General features: G+C 39.2%; 1 protein-coding gene across 1 annotated transcript in view; it reads right to left on the reverse strand.

The window, feature by feature from the left end:
* Positions 1 to 4,092: 4,092 nt before the first annotated feature.
* The window catches only part of ipmkb (inositol polyphosphate multikinase b), a 29,678-nt gene continuing 11,216 nt past the window's right edge, over positions 4,093 to 22,554 (reverse strand). The window contains exons 2-6 of the mRNA XM_069664309.1: positions 22,447 to 22,532; positions 20,430 to 20,526; positions 20,096 to 20,268; positions 14,046 to 14,127; positions 4,093 to 12,497 (exon numbers count right to left, since the gene is read on the reverse strand). Of these exons, the coding sequence (XP_069520410.1) occupies positions 11,683 to 12,497; positions 14,046 to 14,127; positions 20,096 to 20,268; positions 20,430 to 20,526; positions 22,447 to 22,532 (1,253 nt within the window). The 3' untranslated portion in view covers positions 4,093 to 11,682. The remainder of the gene's footprint in view (positions 12,498 to 14,045; positions 14,128 to 20,095; positions 20,269 to 20,429; positions 20,527 to 22,446; positions 22,533 to 22,554) is intronic.

The raw sequence follows: 22,554 nt of genomic DNA on the forward strand, positions 1-22,554 counted from the left end.
ACTGATGAGTAGTGTGCGTTATGGACATGGCACTAAGTAGCATCACAAACAGGCTAGCAACAGGCACCAAGCAGTGTTGATGTTTTTGATCTTTTACATCAACTTTCTGCTTAATTTAAAACATCGTGCTGATAGGATCAGTGATTGGACCATTACACTATGGTGATTTGTTTAATGCTGACTTTTTCTCTGACAAACTGGATCAAGGTGCACCTTAGAAGATGACTTTTTGTCTTGTTGTCCTTGATGTTTTTTCAATCTAAGAAAATATATTTTTATATTGTTTCATAAGGGTGGTAAATTGTGACATTTTACAGGTACATCAATCATTTCTGAAAAAATATTGTCTTTTCATGAGCCAGGCACTAAGATTTTTTTATTTTATTTTGCATTTTGATCATAAAGTTGAAATGTCAAGAATAAAGGGATAAATGCCATTTTGCCTCTGTTACGCCTCTGAGCTGGCAGTGTATAAGGGGCTAAAGTTGATATCAGAAGTCCTGCCCGTTCTTGATTTTGATTGGCTGGTGAGGGAAAAAAAACATTGATGAGCGTGGCGGTGTTCCAAAAGCCCTGTGAGCGCAGCGACAAAAAAAAAAAACGCTGACGCCAAGGCGATTTTTTCGGGCTGAGTGCTGAAAACGCAGAACTGCATTGGTTTTGTATTAAAAAATGGCATTAGCTGTGCAAAACATGCCGTTAGTGGACACAGGCTCTTACTATTTGACTTATTTTCTCTTACACATGGCACAGAGGAGGAAGATCTTTGACACATTGACTTTATTCTGAACATTACGCCTTTATTCTCTAAATGCTAAACAAAAAACAAACTTCCTCCTCTAATATTTGCGCCTTATGCCCTTATATGAAAGTTTGACTTTATTTATGACGTTTCAAATTTATTATTGCCATTTTTTTTGTGTACCTGGGCCTAATAATCTTCCGTAGATTACTAAAATGTAGAGATTTGAAAAGTAGTTTTACTTAAGAACAATTAAGGGGAATTTAAAGTGTGCCACGATAATGATTATTTTAGTGTTTTAGCAGTCACTACATGAGTACAGCTTACATTCACAATGTGCCAATCAATGCTACATGTTGCACGATATTGATTTCCTTATTGTACAAATGTTTTTTGTATTTTGATCAATTGAACTGTGATACTTAATCTCAGGCATGTCATGAAAGTCTTACGGCTATGTGACTAATACAATGATTTTATTCTTCAGCCCCTCTGTTGTATGTGTGTTCCATGTTTTCTTTGTGCTGCTCACTAATGAAATTCAGGTTAGGGCTGTGGACTAGAACATGATCAATATGTCGATCAGCCAATATTTACCAATATGGGTCTGTAAGAGATGTACCAAAAATCAAAGTACATATTTTATTATATGTACCAATAAGAAAACTTTTTTACAGAAAATATAATGGAGAAAACAAAGCTTGGGACGATTTCAGTCTGATTGACACGTCTCGATTTCAGGCGGTGGTATGCACTAGAATCGGTTCCATCCATCTATTATCTCTACAGTTTATCCTGTTCAGGGTCGCGGGCAGGCTGGAACCTATCCCACCTGTCACTGGTCGAGAGGTGAGGTACACCCTGGTCGCCAGTCAATCACAGGGCTGACACATACAGTAGAGACAGATAACCTTTCACGCTCACATTCACACCTACGGGCAATTTAGAGTCACCAATTAACAAGCATGCCTTTGGACTGTGGGAGGAAGCCGGAGTACCTGGAGGGAAACCACACATGCACAAGGGAGAACATGCTCCAGCACAGAAAGAACCCTTATATCCGAACCGGGATTCGAACCAGGAACCTTCTCTAGAATTGGCATTTTTATATTGTCTCGACTTGTCGATGCGCAATCCTCATAGAAAAGATTTATTTTTGTTCCAGCTCAAAAGTTCACTCAATCGATGATTTGGGAATTCTTGGTATCAGTCTAAAAAAAAAACATATCCACTGGGCTCTACAGGAGATAATAAGGACATGCTTTGTGTGAGAGGCAGAGTAAACATGGACCGGTCAAAAGTCTTACAAAAAAAAAACCCAAACAACAAAAGCATAATAATATATATATAAAAAAATAAACTCTGAACAGTATCCAGAGAATCCGGTCTTGACATTCTCGCGACATTCTGCATTATCAATTAAAGCGGGAGGAGCAACATACGTGCAAGCAGAAAGAGTGTTGCAGATGAACTCTGTGGAATGTCCTGGACGTCCTCACCACGCTCACTCTCTCTCTGAATTCTCCGGACAATTATCTGTTTACTCGCACATTACATGGACTTATGTAAGAGATAGACAAACATTTACACTACTAATTTCCAGTTTCCAATTTACCCAACCTGCCTTTGTTTGGGTTGTGGGAGAATACTGGAGCTCTTCTCATAGGTTATGTCATCCAGTGTTTCATGAACGTTTTAAATCTGAGTATGGCATTTTGGCCATCGCCATCTTGTGTTTTTTTAAGTCTGGTGTGACCATATTTGGACAGTAGGGGTTGATACACCTTTATTTTTTTAATTGATGGGTAAACTTGACAATCACAGGTAGCCATCCCATAGAGCGTATGCTGCTTTATCATCTATTTTACATTAAATGGGACCATAATTTACAAAAGGATTGTCTTGAAACTAGAGATTGAGATCATCAACACATTAGAAATATTGTAAGATTGAAATTGTGTTTTGTAAACATAATTGTTTAGATGCACAGGTTTAAGTTATAATCTTGTACATCTCAGTTTCGTTCTCCTCGGTGGCACCTATGGCGATAAACAGTAATTGCGGAGCACACTTCCCAGATATCCAAACAGTGTTGCATGTGTGATGTCCGGTCGCTTTCCTTTTTAGACTGTTTGCTTCATCTGAGTGTCAAATTTATTTCTTTTACTTTGGATTTTCACTTATTTTTGAAGTTGTATCTGTAGTCATCCATCTTTTCTTTGTTTGTTCAGCCATAGTAGATTACTGTTTACTCGCAACACTTGCAGAAACTGGAAAAGCAGTCGCTTAGCTCCGCCTACCCTCTCTGGCAGACCAACCGCTGATGGAAAACGCGTCACTAACTGGGCGCTGCTTGTGATTTTATTCTGCGAAAGTCACACCAGACAGCCAGTCTGTAATTCTGCGAATGCAAAGACTTTCATCAGTGGGCCATAGGCTCAATCACCATTGTGTTACCTCATTCGGCGATAGATAGTGACTTAACAGATATTTATTTAAATGAAAATCTTCTAGATTATCACTTTAATTAAGGAAACATAAGTTTAGTATATTCTTACTTAAGTGAATACCATCTGGTTTACATACATACATACAATGTGTAATGGTTACAATAATGTTAAGTGCATATTCTGGTATCAGGTATTCCAGCTATTGGGCACTATTTAGCCAGCTGCCATTTGGGTGAGCGGGAAAACTAAGGAGAGGAAGGAGAGTGGTGCGGCAAGGGATCGATAGAGTGCAGTATTTTGATTGCACTAGTTATAAGGAAAACCCAGAGTATTGGACTGCTTTCAGTTTTTCACAGACTTCTACACAAAACTACATTTTTCGCAACCAGTCTGCATCAGAGCCCTCATGCACTTAGTGATTTGACAGTGGGACAGCACTAAGCACTCACACACGTACCGGAAACGCGTCACAAAGTCTGTGAGTCTGAGTGTGGAGATTGGGATCTGGCCTATGTTACGGAGAGATAGTTTAGTCCAGTGCTGTTAAATCTAGGGGCCCGGGCAGTTTTAAAGAGTCACCTCATGAATCTGAGGGGATGTGGGATGATTAGTGGGAGAGGTCTGCAAAAAACCAAAATGTAGGCGAGTTATAGTCTCTATCAATCACTGTGACCACCACTTGTCAGTCAAGCAATTAAGAACGTCTTACAGCCAAGTAGATTTAACGAATTGTTTAAATATAAGAAATGGTTAATACAAATGAATGTCTATGAAAGGTTCAGTTAAATAAGTTGCGTAAGAACCCACCGCCATCTAAGGATCAGCCTGTAAGAGAGAGAAACTGCTGTGTCACAGGGGTTTGTATATATACACTCGAAGGAAGCAAAAATCATCAAACAGTTTGATTAATATTTTTATTGTTGAAAAAATAATGAGTATCAGGTTTATAGTTGTAGAGGGACTTTAACAGTTTTAATTCCCCTCCTTATGTACACTGATGATATTTTCTGTTCTGTTTCAGGCTCATTCATAAGACATGTTAAATCCAGTATATCAAAAATCAAACACGCTTCACAATGAGAAGTTTAATAGCTCAGTTTCTGTTACAGGGCTCAACAGAGCGGTTTCAGTTCATCACTGAACTCCATGTGTTGGACGTCTCTGTGTCACATGTATGATCCACAGAAACCCACCACAGGAAGAGAAGCTGAGCTGGACCCGGCACACTTTCAATCCTTCAACAGGTTTTGTTTTCACCATGCCACCAGCAAACACACCCATCAGCTTTTACACCACATGAATAGCATTGCACAGTCAGCCTCACCAGCTGTCTCCATCAGGCACCGCATTAAAGACACAGAGGTGGATCACCCTTTTTGTGATTACTTTAAATATTCTTTTTGGTTAGAATTCTTCTCTCTCAATAGTTGTGCATTTATGTCAAAGGGTTCAAAGTTCAACTCATCTTTGAATTTGTGAATGAAGCTCGGGTTAGTAAACATCTCTGATAGATGCAGCGAGAGGCCTGATTCACTGTGTGAGCTTGTTGGACTGTAAATAAGAAGTGGAGTGGCCAAAGAGACGTCACCCATTAGTGTGCCGACTTCTGTTTTGAAGCCGCCTTAAGTTTGGGATTTTAGCCGTCGCCATCTTGTTTTTTTTCACCCGAAGTAACCATATTTAGACGAGAGGGTGGACACACTCTATTGTAGTTGACAAGTTGCCAATGTAGCAAATTGCCTATCAGAGGTAGCCACGGCCTAAAGTATCTCCTGCTCTACTTCCTGGACCATAATTTGAGAAATAAACATCATAGGCTCATTAATTAGTCTGACTTATTTCCTGCAACAACTAGAGTTGCCCCCTGCTGGCCATAAGACAGAATGAAGGTGTTCGGCACTGGCTCCAGTTTTCAAACTAAGAGGCTTCGACTACTTCTTATATACAGTCTATAGCTGTGTCTCAATTCAGGGGCTGCATCCTTTGAAGGACTCGGGCTGCAAAGGATTAGTAATTCGTAGCCTGTGTAGACACGAAGGCCAACTTCTGTCCCCTAGCAACAGGCAGCTTGCAGGCTGACTAATGTCATGTGACTTAACCAATCTTTTTAAAGATAATTTTTTGGCCCTGGAAAAGAAGGACGCATTTTTCAGCCGCATCTGAAGGGCCCTCCAAAATGTCACAGCCTTCGACGCGCCGCTGTGACGCGGTCGGCCTTCGAAGGATGCAGCCCCTGAACTGGGACACAGCTCATGATTGAATCTGTTTCTCTTTCCATTTGACATGAAAGCACCAAACCGACTGTTGCAGCTGAACGCTCAAACAGAAACAAATGTTTTGACCGATCAACTCACATTACTGCTGTCCATGTTTCAAAGCATCCCATCAGTTTGTCAAACCTTTCTCGGCAGTTTCGTGTGCTGTGAAAATTCACAATCAGGTACTTTGAATTTGTTGCAGCATTTAGAATAAGTGATAATATCTTTGGAATATTAGGACGTTTGCTCACACACAAACTTTGTTTCTTGGTTGGAGCATCCTTAGACAACTCCATAGTTTACAATACTGTCAGCACTGTGTCTGCAGCACATGAAGTGTTGCAGCTGTGCAGACGGAGGTTTGCACTAGAATTGATTCATGTATAATATTGTTAAATATTCTTAAGGAAGTTGTTTGTTTAAGAAATAGCCTTCTGATTACTTTGCATAGTCGTAGCTCTGCAAATACAGTGCACAAGCCACTTAGAAAAAGGACTATTTTCATTATATTATATTATAACGTACAGGTCGGGCTCTAGGAAGTATATTAACAATGTTTCTGAACCATCAACAATTAGTGGGCTGACTGAAGTCGAGCTGCAAAGAGACTAGTTGATCTAATTTAACTGATTATGAGATTTTACATAGTACACAGTATATGCTTTGAAAAATGGCCTGCAGTGCAATACAGGACATACATCTGTGGTTAATGGTCTGAAACATGTCACACCACCTCTCTGGTCCTGCAGTTGGAGCGAGACTGGCTAGAAATTGTGTTCAATCAGATATTCCTTTTGTCTGTCGTGCATGACGTAAAAAAAAGTTGAGCATAAAAACCTGTTAAAGTAAAAGAACATAAATCTTGTTCTGCCTTCTGACTAAACTCTTGTGGTCATAAAGAGAGCAGATGCAATGTAAACATATGAGTAGAGCATATACAGGGAGCAACATACAGCCAAAGAGTCATTGTCAGTCTGACAGTTTGCATCCTCATCAACAGCAGTGAAAAGTCCAGACGTACAGTTTAACAGCTGGGCTGGTACTACACCCACTCTGTGTTCTTATATGATGCAGTATGTTCAGTGAGTTACAAGACTGGTGTTATCATGGCGTCATATTGGTTTCCAGTATGAGAAAAGTTTCATCCAGACATTATACTGAGACATCTTGAGACAGAGGAGGTGGGAAGTGTTTAAAAGAGACAAGGTCTGTCATTATGAGGGCTGGAACATGACTAAAACAACATCACTAATGGATTAAATTACCAAATTAGTATTTTATGCATGTTTTAACCCTTTTACTTTTAATTGCATATATTTTGTAGAACCAGTTTGTCTCTCTGGGCAGCCATTGATGTCTCTCCTCGTCACTGGGGAGAGAAAGTCAATGCAGACTTTTAGATAGATTTTCCATCACAATAAGAAGGCCTTTGAAACTATTTTGGATATTTTTTATAATCAATTTCTAAATATATCCTTTGTAAAATATTATTATAAATTACTTTATCTTTAAATATAGCATTATAAAATATAAACGTTAAGTTTAAAATACCTGCCATATATTATTTCTATTTCCCCATACTGTCGTTAAATGAAGAATAAATGGCTGTGTTTTCAATTGGAGTTAAAATCTTGTCTTCTAAAATCATAATATATACTGTAAAAGTCTTTAATTTTTTCACACTTCTATGCTCCTGTCATCATTCAGGTGTTTTCAAATCAGTCAGTGTTACAGTCTAACCTCTCAGACAGTGAAGTGGTAGACAGTGGAAACTAAAGGCTGCCTGAGAGTTGTCTGGAAAAACATTTGACGTTTGTAAATTGGCCCACCTACCCTGAAATCAGATGTCTCAGTTACATAGACTGATTGAAGGATTTAAAGTAAAAAGTTGTATCATCATGAGTCTGTCAATCATCACACCAATGCCCTGTACACAATAATGCATGATATGTTTTTTTTGTGAGTTAGCCATGAGATAACAGGCTAGAAAACCCAGAGAGGAGATTCACGAAGCTGCCGGAATGATCCATAATCAATATTTAAAACACAGAGACATCAACAGAACATAAGGCAGTGATTAAAAAAAAAAAGATCTGTTCTCTAATTCCTGTAAACATCCTTTAAAACTTTCATGTTGATGATGTCAAACAAATGATGAAGTTTATTAAAAAGAAACGCCGAGAAAAATATTATATTCGAATAGTTCGTCGTCTCTTTTGGTTCAGGTACAAATCATAGTACATCTAATCGAGTTAATTTACAAAAGATCAGGATTCTCATTATGTTCATTATATTCATATATTACAAGCTACATTAACTGAAGATGCCTGTGCATATTATTGGTTAAAATCAGAGTGGCATAGTGGAACAGCTCATTTTTAAAGCTGCTCCAGTGTTAGTGTGGAGAGCATTTTAGCATGATGAAGTAAAAACAACATAAAGCAAATAATCGTACAACATTACACAGTTGACTCTCTAAAGCAGAGTTATAAAATCTCTAAGTGTCATATTGTCCCTTGTGTGAATGGGCTGTGAGACAAACATTTCACCTGCTGAATGTAGGGTTGGACTAATATTTAGGACTGACTGCAGATCAGACTGAGGCGATGATCTAAATCACATCTTAGGTGGCGTCTATCTTTGAAACCATTCAGTTTCTATTGTGCTATAGCAGTGCACATTACAATAGATATCTGGACTTTTTAGATTCTCATGTCTGCAATGAAATAAGACGATTTCAATCTAATCAAAGCTCCTGTGTGGAGTTTTTCGCTGGTTATGAAACAGACTGAAATTAATTCTGATTACTCTAAATGATTTACAAAATTAAAGCGACATGATTGATTATTTCTATATAGTTATTTTTAATGCCTGAAACCGCTGACGGAGGGGGTGGGGGGGGTTGGGTATTAGTCAGTCGAAGCGATTAATTACATGCTACATTTTTAAGGGGAGAAATTTAAAGTGAGTGACACATATGATTGAAGACAGTCTGTCTTCCACAAGTCTATCACAGATAAAAGAGTATCCCTGGTTTGGGCCACAGGCTTTATATAAGAAGTGCATGAAGCCACCATGAGGTCACCCGTTGGTCTGTCTTGAGTAATGTTCTGAATCTTCCAGTTTGGCATTCCAGCCGTCGCCATCTTGCTTTTTTGAAACCAGAAGTTTCCACAGATGGCTGACATGCAGGGGGTTAGCAAACGCTAAGTTATGACCAAGCGCTAGCTTAATTAGCAAGGCGCAAATGTAATTCACAGTAACTGTGATATTACATGTGATGCTAATTTTGGCGAGGAAGAAAAATGTACTAACTGGAAATATGAGCAGCTGACTTCCCTACAATCAGACTTCTTTTTTTCCAAACTTGGAGTCGCCCCCTGGTGGCCAATTAAAGGACATCAGGTTTAAAGGCACTTCTGCATAGGTTTCGCTTTTAGACCACAGGCTACGACAACTTCTCATGTTCAATCTAAGGTTTCAATGAAATGCTTTGGTCAGAGTACAGTTTCACTAAACCTTGAACAGATGGCATAAAGAAGTGTTATCTACATCACCAGTCTGTGTATCAGCCGTAAACAAGTATTAGTCAACCCTACACTTAAAAAGCAGCATTAAGCAGTTAAGATGTTGTCTCCACTCGGAAATAGTTGGAATTAACTTGCTGACTTCTCTTTTAAGAGCAACCATCTGCACAAAGCAAAAAAAAAGTTAAGTTAAAAGAAGATAAGAAAGTAAAATACCCATTCATTGCTGTCTTTCTCTCTTAAGCATTCTGTCATTCTCTGTCGAGTCTGTCAGTCGACTCCCATTAAAGCAGCATGTTCCTTTACTACAATCTTTACACTCTTAGCAAAGTGAAATCATATTAGATAATACCATGCTAATGCAAATTAGCAGATGGCGTACAATGACATGTCGCTTCTGTCAAACAAACAAAACAATTCTAGAATTTGAGAGGGAAACGTCCGATTTTCTTATTCTAGCCCAGCTATTAATCAATTAATTACATATCAATAACTTAAAATCATAGAATAACTGAAGTCCAACTCAATCATGAACATGTTAGCTTTTGATATAAAGAATATAAAATAATGGGGAGTAAAAGGTATGACATCAGCAATATAATCCTGTTCCTAAAACTAGGGCAGCAAGGGAGGTGGAGGGGCACCAGGTGACTGCACCAAACACAGCATAGAGCACAGGCTGCAGAAAGGAGAGGTGATTTGGCAGCTAAACATGTACGACGATTAAAAACAGCCATGGTAAAAGATAACACAACATGTAAGGTCATTGTAAGGTGAAGCAGTTACACACTCAAACATTTATGAGATAAGGTCAATGATGAGATAAAATACACAGAGTAAGACTAAATAAAACAATCATTTAGGACTGAACAACCAGACAGCATGACGATTAACTTGCTGAGAGGATAATAGTAGTAATGTTTTCTTACAGTAAAGTTACCTGAGTTAGATACCTGTAGACAGTGGTTTAAACTAAAACACAAGGTGGTGACCCGAACTTAAACTCAACACACTCGGGGGTTCTTGTTCTACTCAAAGCTCAGGGTAGAATAACCCACAAGAGGGCATTCTGAATGTGATTGAACTGTTCAAATGTTGATTAAACTGATTTTAATGGAAAACAATGAAAGTACTTTTGAATCCCAGCCCTGGTTTGTTTTTAATCTGATGTGTACACAGTGTTAGCTAGATGCTAAGGACCGGAATAATAGAAAAATGTTTTGAGCTCTGTAGCAGAATGATGCGCAAGCCCCGAGCGGACATGCATCCATACATTTTATTTACTCCTTTCCCCGCGATAACGAGTTATTTCTGCTCGTTTTCTCGAGATCTTGACTTGGTTTACTGGTTTTCCCATTATAATTAATTTGGAGCATTATCTCGAGATAACAAAGCTCATTTTCTCGTGATAATCGGCGATCTAGAAAACCAAACAACAGGCTGGTCACTGTGATATTACAAACCAGGACATGCCATGCTGCCATCGTCCACACGAAAGCCTAGTTCTATGTCCGTCTTGTGCTTTACAGCTCTGGAGATTCGAGTTATAATCATCTGACGTTATGGTGGTTTTATACTAAATAACGAGATAAATAAGTCGAGATCTCGAGAAAACGATCAAAAAAAACTCGTTATCACGGGAAAACAGAGTGAATATAATGTATGGAAGCATGTCAGCTAAGGGCTTCCTCAGAATGAAGCTGTTTAGGTAGTTTAAGTAGTTTTCTAGACAGGCTGCATACAGTGCGCATCATGTTTATGAAAACATTTGAAATTGCTCCAGTGTGTTGCTTTAGCACGCAGCCAACAAAGTACGTCCATTAAAAGAGCTTGTGTTTGCCACTGAATGCCTCAGGTGGATTTAACAAGTGTCTCGCCTTACAGAGACAGACCTTTATGTTTAACGTAAGATGCTATTCTTGAACCAGAAACAGCTGTTACATCGCTCCCCTAATGCTACCAGACTCCACTGACAAAACCGCAATTTTACCTTTAGGAACACGGCAACTCGTGTTGTCCTCCAGGTAAAATGACATTTTTGTCAATGGAGTCTGGTGGCTGTGGACTAAGTAGCAGCCTTTACAGGTTGTTGCGTGGCTGCAAAGTAAAGCAATCTACTGACACAATTCCAAATGATTATGTACCTGTTATTAAGAACTCAAAGAATATAAAGAAGAGATTTAAAATTACCCATATTAAGTACAATTTTAACAAAAAACCTACCAGCTATTTGTAAAACACTACTTGAAGGTGCCTGAAGGTGTCGAGTTTATCAGAGCGTAAGTAAACCAAGCAGTCGAAGATGTTGTGTTTAAGTTCAGGGTCCAAATGCCTTCATGAATCGATTAGTGCATGTTGTGCTGCTGATCACAGGGAAAACACAGCAGTCAGCCTCTACTGCCTCCGTTTTACTAACACACGCACTTACACATTCACACAAACACACACACACACACACGCACACACACGCACACACACACACACACACGCACACACATACGCTACTGACAAACCATCACAATCAGGTGAGATGATGATGATGATGACGATGATGGTTCTGTTTAATATTCACTTCTTTGATTCTTCCCTCTCCTCTCTGAAAGTTTCTTGAGAAGACAGGAGGGGGGGTTGATTGGGGGGAGACAGAGGGGAGGTTAGGGGAGAAGGTCAGGAGGTAAAGAGAAGGAGGGGGAGGAGTAGGAGCTCTAGGTGGAGTCACAGAGGATCTGCTCCAGCACTGTCAGCAGGTGTTTGAGGCCGTAGATGTATCCGTGATCGGGGCTCTCGCTCGGGAAAACGTGGGCAAAGTCGATCATCCTGACCTCCACCTCCGCATCTCCTCCGCTCTCCTCTGTTGCGTCACCTTCTCCTTTCAGTGTCTCCTCCCCTCTCCTCCCTCTGCTGCTGTCCTCCTTCTCCTCGTCCTCGTCCTTCCCTTCCAGTTGTGATTTGTTTCCGTTTCCGTTTGGTGCTTGCTGCGCCTCACCTGTCCGTTTCCATGCCGAGTTGTCTTCTTCACACAGTGCTGGGGTTTTATCTCCGGAGGCGGAGCTAACCGTCGTCTCCGTGGCGACATCAGCTCCACTGTTGCCATGGCAATTACCCTTGGCGCAGTGATGGTGGACGCCTTTTGTGTGGTTGGCATAAATGGTAGCCAGGCTGTAGTCCCAGGGCACAGACACCTGAATGTTGTTGTTGTTGTATTCAGCTACTTCCTCTTCCTGTCCCGCCTCTTCCTGTCTTGCTGTCCCATCTCCGCCTCGACTGCTGTCCTCCGCTGATGACAACGTGCCAGTTTTCCCCGCAGTTGGGCTGATCGAAGGGGTGCTGAGAGGGGAAAGAAGGGAGAATGAGGAGGGGGAGGAAGGAAGACCCTCATAGACGAAGAGAAGGGAGCTGGCGTAGAAGGTGAGCTGCTGCTGGGACTCAAACCAGCGGAGGATACGCTGCACTCTGCGGATGCTGGCCGACACTGCGTCCCTCCTCAGACTCACACCATTATGGAAGAAATTAGCCAGACCTGCAGAAGAGGAGAGGAGAGGGATGAATCCTTGTGTGTCATCGAACTTTCTTCTCGGAGCAGCGACTGATGAAGCATGTAAGCCCTTGAGACCATAGACTGCATATAAGAAGTGGACAAATACACTGTGACCACCCACTGGTCCGTGTACTAACATATTGTAGCCTAAAGTATGGCATCTTTGCTTTTTGAGGCCAGAGTAACTACATTTGGACGACAGGGAGGACATACATTGCTTACACTGTATTGTGGTTGACAAGTCGCTGTGGCCTCAACTTCACTTCATTGACAAACGCTTTATTGTCACATTTTACTCTAAAACGGGATCATAACATCATTAAGAACATGTTAATTGAGGTGATAAATCAAGTGAGAAGTAGGGTAATTTTTTGGTAGTGACAAACAAAGCAACAACTGATGTAAAGTGTAGTTGCACCCTGCTGGCCAAATGATAAAATGCAGGATAAAAGTACTTTTTGTTTGTATTCAAGAGGCTGCGTCCACTTCTTATATACATGCTGTGGCCCAAACGTACAAAGTCCAAAGTATCTTCATTAGCTATAATGCATGACAAAGAAAATTAAATTAGCAAAAGCTTAAACCAGCTAAAGTTTGATGTTTCTGCTTGAAGAATGATTAATGATAAAACAATAAACGATTCACTTATTATTAAAATAGGGGACTTCCTAAAAACAGGGTATTTCACCTGGAAGGCCGTGGCTCTGCAGGATGCAACAGCGCACGTGTTGGCGAGCTCTGTGACCGTCAGCCGTTTCAGCGCTAACTATTAGCACGTTAATTTACCCGAGTCTATTGTTAACGCGAGTGAGAGTGTGTCAACAGTCAGGTAGAAGTCATTTGAAAATCTGCAGTCTAGTCACGATTGTAGGCCATGCCAGCATGAGCTAGAGTCAAAGTGCACCTTCATAAATCAGTGATCACAAAAAAATAAAAAATCATCTGTTTGAAGTTCTAATTAGGCGTGAGGTCTCCTGTAGGTTCAATCTTGGAGTTAAGGAAAAGATTAGGTTAAAAACTTTTAAGGTTACGGTTTCGCTAGCTTATCCGAAAACTGACGAGATGAGCTGAATAAGAGCCGACGAGAACGCGCATCAGGCACACAACACTGTGTGACGCAGGTATTTCGCCGGCCCCCTGGTGAAATATTGTGTCCCATTAAAATAGTTGGAAGTTAATTTTTTAATTTTATTAATAAATTGATAACCTAATTGTTGCAGCTCTATTGAGAGTTATTCTAATATATTCCTCCTAAACTTTAGTGTCAGTTGTGGTACAACTTTGGTTAAACTAATCAAGTCAACTCTTATTGTCATTCATCCACACACACGGTACACAGCTGAACAAAATGTCGTTTCTCACGGACAAGGTGCTAAGAAATAGTGCAGATAACAAGACAATAGGCAGACAAAACAACATACTTAAGACAGACGAGACTGCAAGGGTTGGTGCGTTGTGTATGGCTATGAATATAACATTTAAAAATAAAGTTCTGCCCATGCATATAAATGTATAAATACACACACGTACCATCTTTAATGGTGTCCTTCAGCAGTCCCCTTCCATAGTGCTGGTCGTAAGAGTCAAACGTGTCACTGCACACCTTGTACACCTGAAATAAAAGTACAATCATGTTAAGATGCTGTTCGCTGTATTTGTATGAGTCATTGTTCATGAAAATACAAAAAACATTTTTTTTTGATGTCTAAACAGAATTAAAAACTGACTGTTAATAACACAGATCCTGCATCTCCTCACATCATTATAGAATTCAGAAATAAAAGTTGTTTATAAGGCTCTCTTTATGGCTGTGTGTAATCGTATTCACTACTTTATTCATCTTTCTAAAGTCACAGCACAATGGCAGCCCGCTGCGACAGACAACCATCACTGGAAGTGCAGGTTCTCTCTCTCACTGATCAAACGCTGTCTCCATCTAGTGGCCCACGGCTACACCCACACTGCCTCCATAACATCAAACTGAGCCGGAGTCTCCTGCATGTTGAACCGCAGCATGATACAAGCTCAGTGCAGTATAGTGACCGCTCTATCACGACGAAGACGTTTTATTGCTGCTATAAAATATAGGAAAGTTCACAACGAACCAATATCATAAAACTGCAATCATATGACCACCAATCATTCTATAATAGTATGATCTGAACCATCAAATTATTTCCAGAAAATTCCTTTTTATTTTTCATCTTGAGTCTTTTTTATCATTGTGTTATTTGAATTAGTTTACTTAAACATGCAAAATGCTTTAAGGGCTGCATAAAGTGCTAAACAATTAATACAGTTATAATCTCAAAGTTCTCAGTTTCGTTCTATTTGGTGGCACCTAGTGGCGATAAAATAGTATTGTGGGCGCTTATGTCCCACATAACCAGACATCTGCCATTGGCTCCCTTTGTCACGGTTGTAACTCCTGATTTTCCTGGCTGACTGTTTGCCTTCATCTGAGCGTCAAATTTGTTTATTTTTCTTTGGATTTTCACTTATTGTTGAAGTTGTATCTGTAGATATCCATCTTTTCTTTGTTTGTTCAGCCACAGTAGATTACTGTTTACTCTGGGCTTTCACCAGTGGGCCATAGGCTCAATCACCCTTGTGTTACTTCATTCGGTGATAGATAGAGACTTAACAGACATTTATTTACATGAAAATATTTGAGATTATATCTTTAAATACCTGCTGTATCTAGTTTGATACAAATATTTTCGACACGATAATGAGTAAAAAAAAAAAAAAATTAGGTCATTAAATGTTGCTTCAATCCAGTAAATATTCCTCTTTAAGTATCAGAAACAATTTAAATGTTTTTCCTGTTTTATTTTTTAAAATTGGCAAAAATATCTTTCAAAACCACATGCTGGTCACAGGCAGGCGACCTTTTTTATTTCTCATTCCAGAGGTTATCTGGGTCTGATATTCTGCCCCCTGGTGGATTATCCATGCACTGTACGTATCTGGTTGTATTCAAAAGGTTTTACAGGACGCAAATTATCACAATAATGATGAAGAGGTCTCAAAAACTTGTGTATTAAATATGACACACTTGGTTATTAGTTAGCCTGGCAACAGCACGTTAGCTCGGACTAATTAAGCCACATTTTAAGAACAGAGTATCTGCTATGTGCTTTAGCAGCTGCACCATTTAAGGTGGGCTGGACCAGGAAGTTTCTGTCCTCAGCACTACACTTACACGACAATCCTTTTATCGTTTTCATCCAGTGTTTCTCAGACACTCCTCCCCAACTATCACTCCTCCATCAGGAAGCTCATTACCACTAATTAGTCTCCTCTCTACCTAAACAAACAAATAGCTGAGATTAGGACAAGTATTTTCCTAGCTCAGGGGCAGGCACGTTCTTTTGTAAACGCTATGTTACTTTTTCTCTGTTTTCCTACTGAACTGATTACAATGTTGGGCTTGTACAACATTAAAAAATATTGTCTGCCTTTAACCTCTTTAACTCCTCTCAACCCACATCTGGGCAAAAACAGTGAAGAAGAGGTAATGTATTCCAAATCAAGAAAACGTGATTAAAAACATTTTAATCTACAACAGAGTCCAGATGTGTCATGGACACCAAATACTTTGTCATGACACTTAAACTTGACTGTACTGTCCTTTTACTGTACTTTAAAGCACAACTTTAAGATACTTAGACCTCACCTCAGTTTAGATTTTAAACGTCTTTATACATCTAGTCCATTTCATTTATACATCAACTATAGATGGATTGTTTTCCTGTGAGAGGATACAAATTAACCTAAAGATCAAATGTTACACCTTGTTTCCTGACTTTCTTCCTGACTGGTTTTGGGGGATAAAAATAGAACTTTCAATCTGCATATAAAAAATTATGACGTTATCATCATACTGATAATATTTAGAGCTAGACCGATAAATAGTAGGCCTATCACACATATAGTGTAATTGGTGTTTGTGTTTCCCAAAACCCCCTACATGAAAACTGTTAAAATATGTGGTTGATACAAAAATGGTTTCATAACCCAGTTTGTTCAGCAGAGCACACTCATAATCCATAGTTTATAATCAGCTCAAAAATTGACTATGTTGTGCGGGACATCCATCGTCTGAAAAACACAGCTCTGTAAGATGTAGATGTTTTACAGCTTATGGTACTAAAACACACAAAGTACATTTACCTCCATCCGTTTCCATAGAGATCACATGAATGTCAACAAGCGTAAAGTACTTTTACAGCCTGTTTACAAAGGGTGTAGACGTATAGCTTAAAGCTGGAAGAGGTTGGACAAACACTGTCATGCATTTCAGGACAAACCATCCAACAATGTCTTTCTGTATAATAAGACCCCTCACACATTCAGCTTCATTATTAAGTAGCAGAGTCATGCTGCTGTCCACACTTGAAATCAAATATGTCTATGGAGTGTTTTTTGATTGGAAGTAATTTCAGAGTGGGATTGTGTACATTTCTACAGCCCCTCCCCTACACAGCGCTGTAATGAAGCTCCACTGCTACGCCGCCTTCCCCATTTTACATTGAACCAAGCAATGCGGGGGAAAAGCTGCCTTGAACTGGCAGTGTAAAAGGGGCTTATGAATAAGAGTCCAAATGGTTCCCATTATATCATTTATATTAGCCAAACAGGTTTCTCGCTCAGAGCACAGTGCGTCAGCTGGATATATGAAAAGTACACTTTCAAATAATAATTAATAATGAGAGAATATTTATTTGTGTTTTAATGCAGCTTCACATGGGAACTACTTTAAACTCAACAAACAAAATAAACTCAGTCTCTTTATTTCTCTAAATAACTCTAACTTCTGTGTTAAAAGTCCCTGAGTGGGGCGCTGGTTTGGATCAGTCGGTAGAGCAGGCGCCCCACGTACAGAGGCTACAGTCCTCGTCGCACCGATCGCAGGCTCGACTCCCGGTCTGCTGATTCATTTGGTGCATGTCAGCCCCCACTCTCTACTCCCCACATTTCCTGTCTCTCTTCAGCTGTCCTATCGTATAAAGGCAAAAAGTCCCTGAGTCAGGTACATGCAGGTTAATGGAGCAAACTTGGGCAAAAACAAAAAGGATCTCTTTAAGTCTTGTTGTGTACTCATTTCCCTCTGCAGAGAGCAAACATGCTTTGGCTTCAGTGTCTGAAAAAGTGTAGGCTAACGTTTCTTTATGTAGAGAATTTTAGAAGTATTACAGCATGTCAGGAAGTTGATGTTGGTAACGCTTAAGGGCTGTAAACTGTGTTTTAGTCAGTCGTTGTGCAGATTTTGTTTATCCAAGATGAAAGCAACCCAAAGCCTAAGTTTGCTGATTTCACATAAAGTTATCTCCTATGCTTCATCCATGTATAGGAGATAACCATCAAAGTTATTAGGCTTTAAAAACGACAGGCCAATTCTCAATTATTTAAATGCCTTTTTGTAAATACTGGACTTCTTATGACTACACAAATGGAGAACAAAATGAGGAACAAGTTAAAATCAAAAGTACACAAATCAAAAGTTTACTAGGTACTATAATCACAAATTAAATAATGAAATATGATGTTCAAAATTAAGCTTTTTTTCGTTAAAGAGACTTGTAGATAAAAAATCATGGAAAAAGACAGAAAACTGGGTTAATTAACTGGGTGTCTTTTGTTTGCGTCTCGCTGCTAACAGGAAACTCAAACAGGACACCTACTGATGACAATGCTGACAAGTTGCAATGGAAACTGATCAAAGTGATTAAGTTTTGCTGTTTGACTCTCTTCCTTTCCAGATAAGAAGTTCTTTCTTTTCTTCCTATCAAACAAACTAATGAGGCGCTGACATAACCTGTGTTTAGTCCTCTGCAGCCAGCGGTCAGCAGATAACAACAGCTGTTTACAGGGAGGAGATGAACTTCTCGTGTGTGTGTGTGTGCGCGTGTGCGTGTTTAAGAGCGAATGAGAGGGTAAATGATGTGTTGTTCAGCTCAGTCAACAACCTGAACATATTTCACATATCACATATGTGATTCATTATGTCAGTCTTCACTGTATGTGTGTGATATGTGCTATCAGTTACTTCTGTCAGTGAGTTACTAGAGGAGGGGAATTTCTCCCAATGATAGTTCTTTGGTTTTAAAGCAAATACAAGGGCCGCATGATGAATCACCACTGTGTGAACTCATTCAGCTTTAGATAGTGACATTTAAAGATCTGAAAATCTATGACATTATTATTTTAAGACCAAATAAGGACTTTTTGTCTCCTGATGGCAGCTGTGCAAAATTTAAAACAAACTTTAAAACGTCTTTTTAGGGGACAACAGGACCAACATGGATGCAGTGTTACCAGGTTTTTATCTGCTATTTTCTGACTGGCTGATAATGCACTGACGCTGGTGTTATATATTTTTCAAATAGCTTAATGTTCTGTATTTATTAAAAGAGAAGTGAAATAACCACTAGAAAATGTTGAATAATTGAACATAAAATCTAAAAGTTGAGTATAAAGACACATTTTCAGTAAGTTGAAGTTGAAATTTTGAGGAAAAACGTGGAAATGTTGAGAATAAAGTCAATAAAGGAAAGTTTTTCCTATTCCCTGCACTAATACTGAAAGTTCAGCCTCATTTTTGAGGGTCCTACTAAATTAATTACATTTAATTAATCCCTGAATGCAACATAAAAAACATCGTCCTCCTATTTTTTGCTCTATTGGTGGCCCTAATCTTTCCAATGAAAGTGGTATTTTTTAACAGTTTTGTTTTCAGTCGTTACAGAAAAAAAGTCATACCATTTTGCTGTGCATAATTTGGTAGCAGTTCAGCAGCTAGAACTGCCTCTCAGATTCACCAATCAACTATAACATTATGGCCAGGACGGCTGTGGGAGTCTTTCAATCGGAAGGTTGGTGGTTCGATCCTCAGCTCCCTCAGTCTACATGTCAAAGTGTCCTTGGGCAAGACACTGAACCCCAAAATGGGTTGTAATTGTGTGAGAATGAGTGAATATGACATGTAGTGTACAAGCAGCTTTGAGTGGGCGCAAGACTAGAAAAGCGCTATATAAGTAGAGTCCATGTAAAGTCCATCCATATGCCAAACGCATGGACCCCACAAGACCTTTTCCTTCCTTGGACCACTTTTGGTAGGTACTGACCTCTGCAGACTGGAAACACCCCAAAAGAGCTGAGATTTTTGAGACGCTCAGACCCAGTCATCTAGCCATCGCAGTTTGGCTCTTGTCAAAGTCGCTCAGAGTCTTACATTTCTCTGCTTCCAACACATCAACTTCGAGGACAAAGTGTTCACTTGCTGCCTGACATATCCCACCCACTGACAGGTGCCATTGTAACGTGACGATCAATGTTAGTCACTTCACCTATCGTTTTTTTCCCCCAACTGAGCTTAAAAAAACCTCAATAGAGCCATAAAATATAGGCCTGTTTGAATTTTACATTTAATAAGAGGCATTAATCATACACAGGTTGGGATAAAAAGCTTGTGTACATGACTAATTCCTTGTTGTTCTTATCGAGTCTAATGGAGGGCCATCAGGTTCACCAGCTTCCATCTTAAAGAAGAGTTTTCTTCAACAGGTCAAACTCACCCTCATGCCGAGGACCAGAAAGCCGATCTCCTCCATCAGTGGGTACTTTCTGATCTGCTGTTCCCGTTTCTCCTGCGAGGCGAAAGGATCGTAGCTCCGCTGGCCCAGCTTCACGTCCATGATGCACGGCTTGACGAAGCGTCGGGTCACATCCTCCAGCTTCAGGTACAGGTCTGAGACACAGACAGAAGAGAAGAGTTATTACTATCTTGTTCACATAAGACTGATGTCTTTAAAAAAAAAAATCTCTTCAAGAGTTATTGTGTGTCAGAGGCATTACCCAGGTGTATTTTAGACTTTGACTTGGGTGACAGAGGTATGTTGAGTCTCTTACCATTTGGGCTGTCAGGAGAAGACCAGGCGCCGTAGTACTTTGGCAGATGGTTCTGGAGCTCCAGCAGGCATGGATCACAGCAGTCCTCTGAATACACCTAGGAAACACACACACACATCCCCATCTTCATACTACGATTTTGAGCTGCACACAATTCGTCCAATAAGCCAGAGGCCAATCAAAAGAAAATAATCGCCAACTATTTTGAAAATTGATTAAACCTTTTATTTTGTTTGACTGACATTTTTAATTTGTCTGATCTACAGGCTAAACCCAACTTTGGGCAATCGGAAACTGACGTGGCGTTCTCAATTTCAAAGCATAACAGTTTCAGTTAGTTTCAGACATACATACAGGTGGATACATTCAGTATTTTGTTCCAAGTTAGCATGTATTATTATGAATATGGTAACAAATATGAACTTACAAAATTAAGTACAGAATGAATGCATAATGATTTTATACCAGCTGTAACTAAACGTACAGCTCAGTGTGAGATGTGCGAGTGTGTGAGTAGCTGGGATTATGTGTGATTGGTTTGATCAGAGACAGGCGGATGTGCTGCCGTGACTCACTCCTGTTTGTATGAGAGTTGCTGACGCTGACAGAACCGCTAAGCTCCAAATCAAACACTGAGGCTCTGAAGCAGCAGACACACGTGTGATTACATAGCACCGTATGGAATGTCTGATATCTTAACTGGATAAGAATTTACATTTCTTCAACTGTCCATTTTAATATTGATTTATTTGTTTGTTTAATGTGCTGTTCAACAGGTCAGTGTCAATGGAAAGCCCTTCTGAAATTGTTAATATCCTCAATGATCAATAAGTATAGTATTTTGAGCTTAATATTTGAAATGTTTTTGTTTGATACATTGGACATATTGGAAATGCAGTTGTTGATATCAAAGGGTAAAATATAATTATTTTTTATTAGTCAGAATCTTTTTTGAACTGATTACCCTGGGCTGGGGAAAATAGTGTTGGGCTGGTAGATGAATTTTGGGTCAACATTTGGCGGCGTTTTGAACACCGAACGAGTCATTTTATGGTCAAAAACAAAGATTTCGTGGTTTCCACTCACTCATTGTTTATCCGTTTGATTGACATGAGTTGTATTCAATCCTATGAATAAACGAGGACCTTTTTCTTTGACGTCATTATCATTGACAATGTGACAAATTTTCTTTTGACAATTCTTAAATTAGAAATATCAGTTGAAGTCACATTGTATCATTAATCAATGCCTAAAGAATGCCTTACTTTTCAATATTTTTGGTGCATTTAATGGCATATTCATTTATTTATATTTTTTATTTATTTATTTTTTGTTTCATTTTGGCAGTTTCATTCCTCCATAATCATTTTTAATCATTTTAAATAGGTTGGATTTTGGTGTCACATTTCATGGCAGTATTTGATCACTTTATTGTGGTTTCGCCACCAAGACAATTGGTGTATTTGGTTGTCTAACCGCACTGTTTTTGGGTTGCAATAGCATATTTATCGAACATTTTATCTTTGGTTATTCGATGCAGATATGAAGCTTTGCATGCTTATGATCTGTCTTCTGCGTATGTAATGGTTTTACGCAGGTTATGATTTGGGCTGGTTTTGAGTTGTAATTGGTGATACATTATACGTGAAAAATGTTATTCCGTCGACTGCTACAAAATGAGTGGTGTGATATTGGATTTAACAATAAAAATGCTGATCCCACATACTTGTGACATAAAAAAGTAAACTCAGATTTTTTCATACGGTCTTGTGCTATTGTACTATAAGTTTTCCTAAATTTGTATTTAAAAAAATCACAATATAGTGCCTTGCTAAAAGTTAATATATTGCAATATATTGAATCGTAATATATTTTTAATCGTAAAATTGAGACACCTATTGTAGCCCTAATTATTATGATTGTCTCTTGTTTTTATATTGAAAGAGATAGATATATTTTACAGGTGTTTATCTGCATTTTGTAAGGAGTTAAAAGGTTATGAGTGACTTGCTGTTACCATGCTGTAAAACTGCATCTCTCTGGGACCTCTGGGTGGAGGCTGAAGCTGCTTCAGGACTGTTCCGTCTGGATGCTGCAAAATACCTGCAGCAAACACAAAGATGGA

The sequence above is a fragment of the Semicossyphus pulcher genome, unplaced genomic scaffold (genome assembly GCF_022749685.1).
Source record: "Semicossyphus pulcher isolate SPU_LCO1_2020_fin unplaced genomic scaffold, fSemPul1.0.p SCAF_16, whole genome shotgun sequence".
In the NCBI taxonomy this organism is placed as follows: Eukaryota; Metazoa; Chordata; class Actinopteri; order Labriformes; family Labridae; genus Semicossyphus; species Semicossyphus pulcher.